Source organism: Pinus tabuliformis, chromosome Q, assembly GCF_031772625.1.
Source record: "Pinus tabuliformis cultivar Carrire ecotype Pingquan chromosome Q, CPIR1, whole genome shotgun sequence".
In the NCBI taxonomy this organism is placed as follows: Eukaryota; Viridiplantae; Streptophyta; class Pinopsida; order Pinales; family Pinaceae; genus Pinus; species Pinus tabuliformis.
This window is the reverse complement of record NC_142296.1, coordinates 9,736,935-9,749,032: the sequence shown is the minus strand read 5'-3', so window position 1 is coordinate 9,749,032 and position 12,098 is coordinate 9,736,935. Positions and strand designations below refer to the sequence as shown.

At 39.7% G+C, this 12,098-nt stretch overlaps 1 protein-coding gene across 5 annotated transcripts in view; it reads right to left on the bottom strand.

Moving 5' to 3' along the window:
• LOC149218011 (uncharacterized) overlaps positions 1 to 12,098 on the bottom strand; it is a 240,105-nt gene that overhangs the window by 143,528 nt on the left and 84,479 nt on the right. For 3 of the 5 annotated variants that reach the window (XM_089383738.1, XM_089383734.1, XM_089383735.1), the window contains exon 2: positions 4,907 to 5,055. In XM_089383738.1, coding sequence (XP_089239864.1) covers positions 4,907 to 5,055 — 149 coding nt within the window. Of the gene's footprint in view, positions 1 to 4,906; positions 5,056 to 7,270; positions 7,540 to 12,098 lie in introns of all 5 variants that reach the window. The other 2 variants (XM_089383737.1, XM_089383736.1) reach the window with 2 other exon arrangements.

Genomic DNA, 12,098 nt, shown 5'->3' with positions numbered 1-12,098 from the left:
TGCTCAGTCTGGCTGGGAGGAATTGGTTTCCCGGAGATTGGATCAAAATAGCCACGGCATCACCAGCAGCAGAATCACCAGTTCAGTAGCAGAACCAGCAGCAGTTAAGGTAAGTACAAATTAATTCTTCAGGCTTTCCGTATTTCAGATTTTAGTTATTGTGATCTGTCACTACATATTATATCGCACCTACTGTAATTTCGCGTCCGTCGCAATATCGCAAGCCATAAAGCCTTGCCACATGAAAGCGCCGATTGCGATAGAACTGTGGACCCGACGGACTTATTATAAACAGTTTAATATAATATCGCATCTGGTATCAGCCATCGGCCATCGGCAATGCTTTAGGCTCGACTTATAGAAGAACCTCCAAAAGTGGCAATTGCGATAATGTATACGGACCCGACAGTCCTATTATATAGCACCCTATTATTATATTGCATCCACAGGAGGATCGGCCCATCGGCCATCGGCGATGTCACGGGGTCGATATATAAAATACCCCCGGAAACCTCATCTCGCCGATTGCGATTGTAAGACCGGACTTGATGCAACATTTAAGGTGGCTTAATGTCTTATCGCGTCCATCGGCCATCGGCCATCGGCCATCGGCCATCGGCGACCGCCGATTGCGATTACAAGGCGAACCCGATACATTATAGACTCAGGTGAATTAAAATTGAAGTCCCCCTTAGCGCTTCGCTCGTGTTTCTTCTTTGATTCCCTGTGTATTTGATATTTGCCGTACGCTGGGTTCTGAGGCAAAAATACATTAAGGAACAGTCCCGATAGTTCAGGACGCTGAATCATGGAGATTATGATTGTGATAGGACGTGGCAGGTCCGTTAAATAATGCCATCCCTGTGTATGCTTGCTATCATTGTCGAAAGGAGCATTGTTACAGTTTTAACCGGGAAGATGTGTTCTCTGGTGGATCGTTTGGACCTGGCCATTGATTCAACGTGTCCTGTGAGTATGAATAGACAGAGGAAACCGAAAGATGGGAAGCTGAAGAAGCAAGTGAGCACAGAGGAAATGACAGCGAGCGTTGAGGAAGTCTAAGAGGCAGTGTAAGAGGAAACGAATGGACAGAGGCACGGGAATGCATAAAACAGTAAAAACAGAGAACTGTGGAGGCGGTTGGTGTTGCGAAGAACCAGAATATGAGGTAGCAGAAGTAGCAGAGGTGGTTAAGCATTGTATGAAGTTGTTGGTGAACACTGGTGAAGGCTGCTGCAGTTGTTGAACGCTGGTGAAGGTTGTTGCAGCTGTTGAAGCAGTTGGAGAAAACAATAGAACAGAAAGAGGGTCCAAAATAACAGAAAGAGGGTCGCAGGGCTAACAGGACAGCAAACAGTCGAAGGGGAGAAGTAGCCAGCAGAGAACATAAGCTTGAACAAGAAGTTGTTCTTTATGCAGAGCTTAGTGCAGCTAACAGTAGACTGACTAGAGCTGTGTGAAGACATTATCAGAGAGCATGAAGGCTATTGGAGACTATGCATGGGCAGTGTGCAGAGTTGTAAAGACTCATTCATAAGAAGACTGGTTGTCATTGATGTTGTAGCTTGGAGACTATAGAGAAACTATAACCAGACAGAACTCAGCAGAGAAGAGTTTTGAGAGTTGAATATTATTATCAAAAGTGCCTTGACAGGATTGGAGTCCTTGGGGTTGGTGCCTCAAAAGCAAGAAGGATAGGAGTCCTTGGGGCTGGTGCCTCAGAAGCAAGAAGGATAGGAGTCCTTGGGGCTGGTGCCTCAGAAGTTAGTAGGATTGGAGTCCTTGGGGTTGATGCCTCAAAAGTAGGAAGGATTGAAGTCCTTGGGAGTTGGTGCTCCTAAGTCCAAGATTGGCGCCTTGGCGAAATAGAGTTGGTGCTCTGGAAGTTGGAGCCTCACCAAAGTCCAAGTTGGAGCTTGGAAACTAATTGTAACCATCTATATATTATATCTATTTTATTGCATAGTTTATATTAATAAAAGCATTTATTCTTGCTGTTCATCTTGTGTTCTGAATATATATGTTTTAACTGGTGAAACAATAGTGGGAAAAAGAAACATTGATTCACCCCCCCTCTCAGTATTTCCAACAACCTAGAGCACATCCGATGCTACCCCAAATCAACAATAACAAGAGACACCAAATTTGGTCAAAGCCCAAGGAAACCCCACAAGGGGGAAAACCCTTTCAATTCTTCTTCTTATTACATTGTCATAAAATGTTCAGCAAAGAGAGTACAATGATCCAATTCACCAATCAAGAGTCAACAGTCAACACCTTTGACTTTCCAACAAACCAATATCCAAAATCCAAGAAATGAGCCCAAAAGTCAAATCTCGTCAAACTGTCCAATCTGCAATTCTGGTAAAAGTCAACAGTAGTTGAAGATGCCCTAACCAGTCCAAAAGTTAGTTGTCAAACACCTCCAAAAGAGCTTGGTCAACTGCCCAAAAATGCAGCCTGAAACGCTGGTCAAAATGAAGTCAAAAAAGTCCAAAATAAATCGGTCAAACCTAGTCAATGGAGAGAGAGAGTCAATTGTCCGAGTCTGCAGTCAACTACAGTCAAAGTGCCCAAAAAACCTCGATCTTAGTGCCAAATAATTTGGCCTCCAAAAACAATCCAAGATGCTAAGTCAAACCAATTCAAACTATGCCCAATCTCCAAAAAGTCAACGTTGGTCGAAGGCTAATGCAAGACAGATTTTTGGCCCTCTGAAATTCTCTCTTTCCTACTCGCACGTGTGAGAAGATGACCTGCAATTTTCAGATTGTACGAACGTCCAAGAAGATGTGTGTGATGTGTCCAAATGAGGTGCCATTGAGTTGTATTTATAGGCGTTGAAGGAGACCCAATTTGTCTTTAAATATGACCTAAACTTGTGTTCAAATGTGGGTTTTCACATTAAAAATATATTTTTCCTTGACCAAATTAAATTCTTACGAGGGAAAAGAGGGTCTACTCTGAACGAGGAAGGTTGTCCAAACGAGGGAATTTGTCCCTGAGCTGCCAAATTAACAATTTTGACCTTCTTGGGAACAAATTTGGCTTATCTTAAGCATCCTAGACTCCATATGCCCATAGGACAAGGCACTAGTCCTATCACTTGGTGATCATCTTGAAATTTCCTCTATAAATTTCTCTCCTTAAATTCAGTCCTTTTAAGGCTAGGAAGGAGAATCTAGGGCTTCGAGCGAAATTCTAGGGTTTTTGGTGGTTTGAGAGCCTAAACATCAAGAGGTAGGTCTTGACTACATGACCTATCATTTTGGTGGGAATCCACTCAAATTTCATCCATAAAATCTCTTGCCCTATGTGTTTCTCTAAGAGGGAAACCCTAGCTTTTTCTCCCTCAACTTGAGGACTTTATTGAAGGTTTCTTAAGCATTGTAATTGTTGGAATCCATCATGAAGAACCTTTTCTCTTTGGTCTTGACCTTTGGAACTCCCAATATCGTCAAATACATCAAACCCTAGGTATTGCACCTCCCTTTTCTATATCTTTTCATTGAGAGTGAATTGGTTACTTAATTATATTGTGTCTCTCTCTTGAATGAGCCCTAGTGAGATCATCTTATACCTTATCTACAACCTATATATATTAGAATTAATCTCCTGTTCTCTTACAGGGACTCCTCCCATCTGTGAAAATCCATAAGGAGCAGGGGGTTTTGGTTGAGGTGACATTGGGCCTCTACCCCATTGTCAGCACTTTATCTGGCATTTGTCTTGTAAGGTTTCCCCCTCCAAGGCCTACTAGATTTTGTGGTAGAAGTTCCACTTTTTAATTTCTAGCTATTGTGTGATTGATGATCTGGTCAAAATTTAATTTCAGCATTAATTAAATTCAGCTATCTACTTGTTTCATTGAGATCACAAGAAGATTAGTCACTTAGGGCTTGAAATTCTAACAAAACAGTGGGTCTCTATCCTTCTTCAATTCTCTATCATCTAAGCAGAAAACATACAACCAAAGTTATCTTCGACACAACAACAATCATGGATTTAGTCAATCCCTTAGCTACCTAATACTAACTCATAACTAGAGATGATCAGATGAGGACGAGCCTATAGCAACATTGGGTGTAACTAATGGAACATAAGTGGCCAATGTCCATAGCCTTGTCCAAATGAACCAATAATAAAGTCTAAACGATATCACAATACATAGAATACATATGTTCATGAATAAATAATCAATCAGATCAGATTAAAATGGTATATCACATTACTGAACAAGGGAGAACATAAAGCCTATACAATTTGTGCCCATACAATAGGTCAAATCATTGTCAACTATAGGATCATGCTAGATCCTTTTTCTAAAGTTCAAGTGTAGGGTAATCACTTGATAAAGCATGCTAGTATGCTATTAATCTTCATCTATATAGCAATAAGATAGAGAATAGAAAATACAAGCAATAATAAAATGGAAAAAATCAAGAGTAGCGAAGTGCAAGCACTGGAAACCAATAAAACACATCTCACTATTTAGAAACTAAGAAGGCAATCATTTGAAGGCACAAATTCACATGCATTGAACTAATCATGAATATGAAACTAGTAACTTCAATCTTCGTCAATGATCACCAAACAACAATTATATATCTATAAAAAAGACAATAAAGAGCTTCAGATTTATTTTATCAATCACTACAGTGAAACAACCAAAACTGGAAGATACCAATGTCGACATGGAAGTACTCAAGGGAGCTTCAAATTTATATTATCAATAGCTATAGTGAAGCAAACAAAACTAGAAGATAACAATGTCGAATTGGAAGTATTTAAGAGCCAGAAATGGAGACCGTGAAGTAGACTCCCCAATTAAAATAAACAACCACCTATACACAATCGTTTCCATAGAATTTTCCCAAAACTACAAGATTGTATATAAGTAGCTTACCTGCATGTAATGATATAATGCAATCAAGGGAGTTGCTACAATTATGATGCCAATAAACTTCCATACTGCAAGCTCGAAACCAGCAACATCTTTCTTAGATAAAGCTGTAGAAAAGTCTCTTTGCACATAAGACAAAGCTACATGCATACCTGTATCAATAATACAAGATGACATCAACATGTACACAATAACAAGACATGATACATTGAATCAAAATCATGGCCATACAATCTTGTTGATAAAAATTGAAAGAAAAAATATGTCTAAGCATTTTCTCTATCTATTTGATGATGGGTGAAGGTTCACTCAAAACATCAGAATTCCAAACAATTTGACGCAATTTAATTATTGATTTTTACAAACACAAACATGGATAGAAATAAGAATAATAATGGGAAAGAATCGATTCATTTATTATCCCTGCTGCAGGCAGGGGATATACGCAATCAATTCACCGTTGATCGTGAATTAATCGATTTTTTACCAAAAAATTAAACAACATTCTGCAAAGTTGACATTATAAAACAATATTAATTTATTTTTTAAAATATTTTAATTTTATTTCTTTACACCCTGATTGGTTCATCGGGCTTGAGTCTTATTGTGCAATCATGGTTTCCGCTGTAGATCGTGCATTTACAGTTATGTTTACTTAGTACAATGTACCATGAAATAAATTATTGTCGTTTGCAGCCAGCCAACTTGGAAGTTGAGGTCAGCACTGCGACGCACTTTTACCTAGCTTTCTTTATCGTACACGAACATAGTATGCAATGGGAGTGCGTCGTGCATTAACGAGAGAGAGACCATTGATATCACTGTACATTATCTACAAAGAAAGCTACAGAGCATTGTAACTATGTTCAAACAAATGACGAATGGCAAGATTCTTGCAAGTAATGCCAATCGACTACTCTCGAAGAGCCTGAAGTCAATAAAACATTAAATGAGCACAGGCACACCATCCAACCTCCATCGGCATGCACGATCACTCACTTTAATTATTTTTTTCTTCAAACTCATAACAATTACAGAATAAAATCCTCTGTACATCACCATACTATCTTGATACATGTGAAGCCATTTTTTTCAGGTCAATTCAAGGCTATTAATGATGAAGGAATGCATGTTTACCAGTGGCCTTTCATGAAGGGTACTCTGTACTCAATGGTAGCTAAGTTTTCATTAGTCTACCTAATGGACTACTACCCAAATAATTTGAGCAGGGCCAAAACATTGGCAATGGTGCACTGGTGACACCCCCTCTCAATAGAAAGCTCGGCAAAATGTTATTCGTGTCGACAACCCCCCTATCAACAGAAAGCTTGGAAAAATGTTATTCATGAATTTCCATGAGATTGCCTGTATAGTCATTCATTATTCAATGCAACAATATGCATCGCGGTCATGTGATATCACGCGTCATTAAGCAAGTAAAATATTAGTTCTCTCATATTTGTTCCACAAAAGTCTAGCTCATTTATGACTTTGGCGTTGTGCGTGAAGTTATTACATTAGTCGGCTATATAATTGTTTTGTTATTCGAATTTAATACGACAGCTTTAATGAATTTGAAAGCTAAAAAGGATTTCTCATTTTGAAAAATTTACAGAGGGTCTGAAGATTTCGTCCAAGGCTAAACAGTTCGAAGAGTTATGAGAATATATTTATTATTGAATATCACTATATCATACCCTATATATATTTTATTAATTTGTGCACCTGAGCTTGTATTCTCATGCGAAGACAAATTTCTCAAACCCAAAGAAAATAATGATATGTAATGAAGGGAACTATTCGAAGGCAAAGCAAAGAATATTTTAATCAAAATTATATTTTTCGAGATCTCCTTCACTGTGTAATTATACTGCACAATCCATTGGCCTTAATTTATTCCCTAAAATACTTTGGATCTTTTCCTTTTGGTGAAAACCGAGAATATCGAACGCAAACAACATCGATGGAGAACGCCGACGGAGCTCGAACTGCAGGGAGGGTAAGGAGAAGTAGTGCGCATTTATTGAATCCGAAGGTCGACAAAGCTCAGTGCTGATTTCAACTCAATAGCTGTTTTCACAACCGCCCGCGTGACATAAACGCAGATTAAATCTGCCTCCGCCCAATTGTTTGCAGGTGAGCTGTTGCAAAAAAGCAAAGCGGGGAGAAGGGAGGGGGCGGCCTTCTTCTTTGTTTTTATGCTGCGAGGAATCGAACCCACGACCGCCTCTTCATTCTTCTTTTCTGAATCGGCAGAGGCAACACACTAACCGAGAGCAGAGTATGATTTGAATCACTACGGGACTCCGGAGTGAAAACAAAGAAGGAATATCATTCAAATACCGAGGATTGTCATGAAGAAGTTACCTTGTAGAGTAGTTGGGGTTTTGACTCCAGGAGAGAGTTGACATTGAGATAAAGATCAGGCATGAAGAACCAGTGGGCGCTGATGATGGGCAATGGAATACCAGAAGAAGCTACAGGCAGCATGACGACAAGTCAGGATCCGGAGGCAGCTGCTTTGCCTTCATCCACTTTGGGAAAAGTCGGACAGACAGATCGGAAAACCTAGAAGGTTGGTGGCTTCATTCCGCAGATCCAAAGCGATAATGATCCAATTACCAAGGTTTTAACTCCTGTCAAAAATAATATATTTCCAGCCAAGCATAAGAAAAAGCCTTTATCTTATTCCCAAATTGCAAGGAGCATTCATAAACTTGCTACAACAACCGATCAAGAAAGCTCCCAGAAGCAGCTAGTACATCAAGTAAATGTTAAAAATGCTAAAAATGACAAGGAAATCTCAGGTTTTGTGGAAACAAATCATTTGGGTCAAGTCAAAATTGCTTCAACAGAGAAAATAGGAAAGTGTATTTGGGTAAATGCAAAGCAATATCAGGGCATTTTAAGGCGTAGGCTTGCTCGCCTTAAATGGGAACAAATGAGGAGAAAATTAATCCAAAGAATGAAAATAAAGAAGAGCAACAAAAATAGAGAAGAATCAATCATTTACAGTCCCACATCTACACCTCTTACTTGGTCATCAAATCTATATGTCCAAGAACTAATGAAAACCATGACAAGGCTGGAGATTTTGGAAGCCAAAGAACATCAAAAGGGACTGCAAAATTTCAGAGATCACAGTTGCAAACCGATGTCTAATGGAAGATAATAGAATTTTAAAAGAACAGGTAACAATGTTACAAGAGGCTCTAGAGACAAGAAAACAAGAATCGCAAAGCATGAAGACAGCGTGGCAAAGCATGAAAAAATTAATAACAGCAAACAGGGATGTGATCATTTCTAAACAAACTCAGGTAGATACACAAGTATCTCAGCAAACAGACATTTCCAAAGAGAAGGCAAAAAGGAACATTGGGAAAGATAGTCCAAAAGAAATCAAAGCTAGGGTTGAAGATGCTAATGGTTACATAAGGACAGAGGAAGAAGAAGATGCAAGTGCTCGTAGAGCACAGGAAATAGAACACAAAGAAAGAAAGGACAGGGAAACAAACTTTATTATCAGGGGAATAAGAGATTATGGGAAGAATGAAAGCACTCTCAATTTGACAAGAGACTTTCTAAAAGAGAATCTACATTGGAAGGTCAAATTTGCCAAGCAAGCAGGGTTGGAAGGATAAGTGAGGAGAGACCTCGACCCATAAAAGCCACCATGGCAAGCATACAAGACAAACACCAGCTTTTGGGCAAAAAGAAACTCTTGAAAGGCTCACATTTCTTACTCGATGAAGATTTAACCAAAAAACAACAAGAGGAGAGAAGGGATGAATTGGAGAAAATTAGAACAGAAAGAAATGAAGGGAAAAGGGCATGGTTGTACAATGGTAAAGTCGTTATTGCAGTGATTTGACCTCCAGGCAAAACAAGGCAGCAAGATGGCAGTAAAGAAAAGACAAAGAATTCGATAATAGGGACGAAAACAACAAGAGCAGCATGGATGAAAAGGGGTGAAGACTCAAATTTGAGTCTTATGTGCCAAACTACATAGCAGTCAAATCCTACCCAGGTCTACCTAAGTTTAGTTTGTTGGAATTGTAGAGGTTACCCTTGGAGGAGGGGACCTACGTTAGGGCCTATTACAGAAGGTAGAGACATAATTTGTCTCACAGAAACTCATGAGCACGATAGTTGCAAAGCTCCTACGTTTGACGGTTATTTGAAGTTGGCAGTTTGGAACAAGGTAGCAGAAAATGGAAAAGGGTATGGGGGAATACTAGTTTTAGTGAAAGAAAAAGAAGGTCGTCACATTCAGCTAATTAAAGAAGATGAAAATAAACAATATTTATGGTTGAAAATATCAGAGAATGAGAATCACATAACTATTGTAGCATGCTATTTTGCCCCTCATGTCTCAAAAACTTACAAAAATAAGGGGCTTGACAGCAAGGATCCATATGCAGCTTTAAAACAAGATATTGTCGTGTACTCTCAACAGGGAGAAGTTCTTTAAGTAGGAGATTTCAATGCTAGAACAGCAAATAATCAAGCTAGCATTCTTTGTTGCAAAGAGGATAACAATCCTATTTGTCTCACTGAAGAGGAGAATCCCCAATGGGTGAGGTGTTCAGAAGATGACAAAGTTAGCAATCATTTTGGAGAGGAGTTGCTTACACTGTGTGGGGTTTTCAACTTAATTGAATGCAATGGTCTAGAAAGATGGAAAAGGTATGGGAACTTCACTTGCAACACATACAATGGGGCAAGTGTCATTAACTATGTGATGTGTTCACAAAGCTTGATAGAAAAGATAGATGAAGTTAATATTGGAAAGCATATTTGGGTCTTAAAATTAGACCATAACCCAATTTATATAAGGTTATCATGGTTAGAAGAAAGGTAGCATATGAGGAAAACCCAATGCTCTCGACAATCACTATCAAGGGGCAAAATTCTTCTAACACAAGAAAATTGTACTATCTTCAAGACAATGTTAGAGAGATTAATTCAGAAAGAGAAAATTGGTTTCAAAAGCTTCAACAATCATGAGTTAACAAATATAATTCAAAGTGCACTTGAGAAGTGCAAAAGAGCAAAAATTAGGAAATCAGAATCAAATTGTTTTCATGTAAATGCTTGGTTTGACGATGAATGCAAGATGGCAAGGAGAACCTTGAAAAAGGCAGGAAAGGAGAAGATGAATGTAAAGTTATATAAGCAGATACTAAAAAGAAAAAAAGATGAGTTCATGCAAACAAGGAGAGGAGTTAATATATTTAAGCAAGAATAATCTAAAGCTTTTCTGGCAGGAACTACAACCAAAGAAGAAGCAAATTGAAAATAATATTACAGTCAATCAATGGTTTGAATATGCAAGACAACTCTATGAGAAAGAATCTGAGAAGAAGCCCCCCTAGGATCAACACAACTTCAAAGTTCTTCACGTTACAAGAGGTGGAGAATGGAATTAAGAAGCTGAAAACAGGAAAGGCAAAGGACTTGGTTGAACTTCAAGTAGAGTATCTAAAATGGGGAATGAACGCTCTTGCACTGCACATCATGGAAATATTCAACAACATCATTCAGCAAAGATTCCCAAGAGACTGGGCAACCAGCCTAGCAATACCCCTTTTTAAAAGTGGAGACATTAATAATCCATCGAACTATAGAACAATTATGATCAATCCTTTGTTTACAAAGCTTTTCGGCAGCATGGAAGAAAACAGAATTAGTAAGTCGACAGAAGTAAAAGAAAAGAGGGCAAGAGGATAAACGGGTTTTAGGCCAAAGCATTCTACAGTGGATCATGGTATCACGTTGAGACTGTTGATTTCGGGTAGCATTGGATGTGCTCCAACCACGAAATTTGGTGGAGGTTGGGGCACATGAGATCTCCAATACCCAAAAAGGGTTTGGGCGGATTCTAAACAGATCAGGAGATATTAAAATAGTTAATATTTTTAATGGATTCCCTAAGTCTAAACTTAGGGAAAATAAAATATTAATGTGTATTAATATGAATCTGTGTTAGAATGGTCCAAAAGACATGGATCAAACCAGACCTAATCTTAGCAGTTGATTAGGGACTTAATCTCGGTCGTTGAGATGTCAATAGGAAAAGTATAAGAGGAGGCTTGAGGGTCACTCGGAGAGCACGCCAGAGTGATCAGTCATTCTATTCTCTAGAGCGAGGTTTGCTAAGAGAGATAGAGTCAGTGATCGGGAGAGCAGCTGAGGGGCATTGAGTACAGAGAAACAAAGAAGGCAGAGATTGTGTCAGGAGAGCAGCGCAGCAACCAAGGAGAGTGACGCAGAGCCAGCAAGGGCTCACACAGGGCCACGCAGAGGTAGCCAAGTGTTGCGCAGAGCACTAGAAAGGCCAGCGTGTCTGACACAGAGGCCCAGAAAGCTGACACAGGGCTCTTGGGGCTGACGCAGGCCAAGAAAGGCTGACATAGGGCCAGCATGAGACAGAGAGGGGCTGACATAGTCCAAATTGGACAGACGCTGGGGTTGCAAAGCAGTTTTGTGCTGAGGAGTTGCCGGAAGGATTTTTCGGGGTTTCAGCCAGGAGATTTCTCTCAAACTGTGAGGTATAGCTGCTAAGGAAATTCTCTGTTGGGTAGGCCAGTTTCGGCACCAGATTGTACTCTGATACTGCTTAATAAGAAAACCCTCAAATCGCTGCACCGATTTTCCCACATTGGGTTTTTCCGGGGACATTGGTCCAAAAATAATGATGTCATGTGGTGTGTTTGTTCTTGTTTCTTTTAGTTGTTGATTTGTAATATGTTGAGCATGCACGAGTGTTTATTTTCAGTATTTACTTTGTAAATAACTTGTTAAAGAAAAAATAACGAGTAGGTAGGAATAAATCAGAAAGAGTGCATTAAGGGTTTCTAAACTAAGTAAACTTAGAAACTTCAACATGGTATTAGAGCAAGGTTGTAGATCACAGGAGGACTAAAAGACATCAGTCGAGCGGAGCAATAGTAGCAGAAAACAGTTGTCCTGAGGTGACAGATGATGTTTCTAGCAGCGCAGAAGCCAAGAAGTGTGACGCAGAGCCACGCAGAAGAACCCGGAAGCTGCGCAGAGTCTCGGAGAGGCCAGTGTAGCTGACGCAGAGGGCCAGAGGGCTCACGCAGGGCATCCCAGGGTTGACGCAGACCCATCTAGGGTGACGCAGAGCCAGCGTGAGGCATAGAGGCGCTGACGCAATTCACAGAGAGTTAAT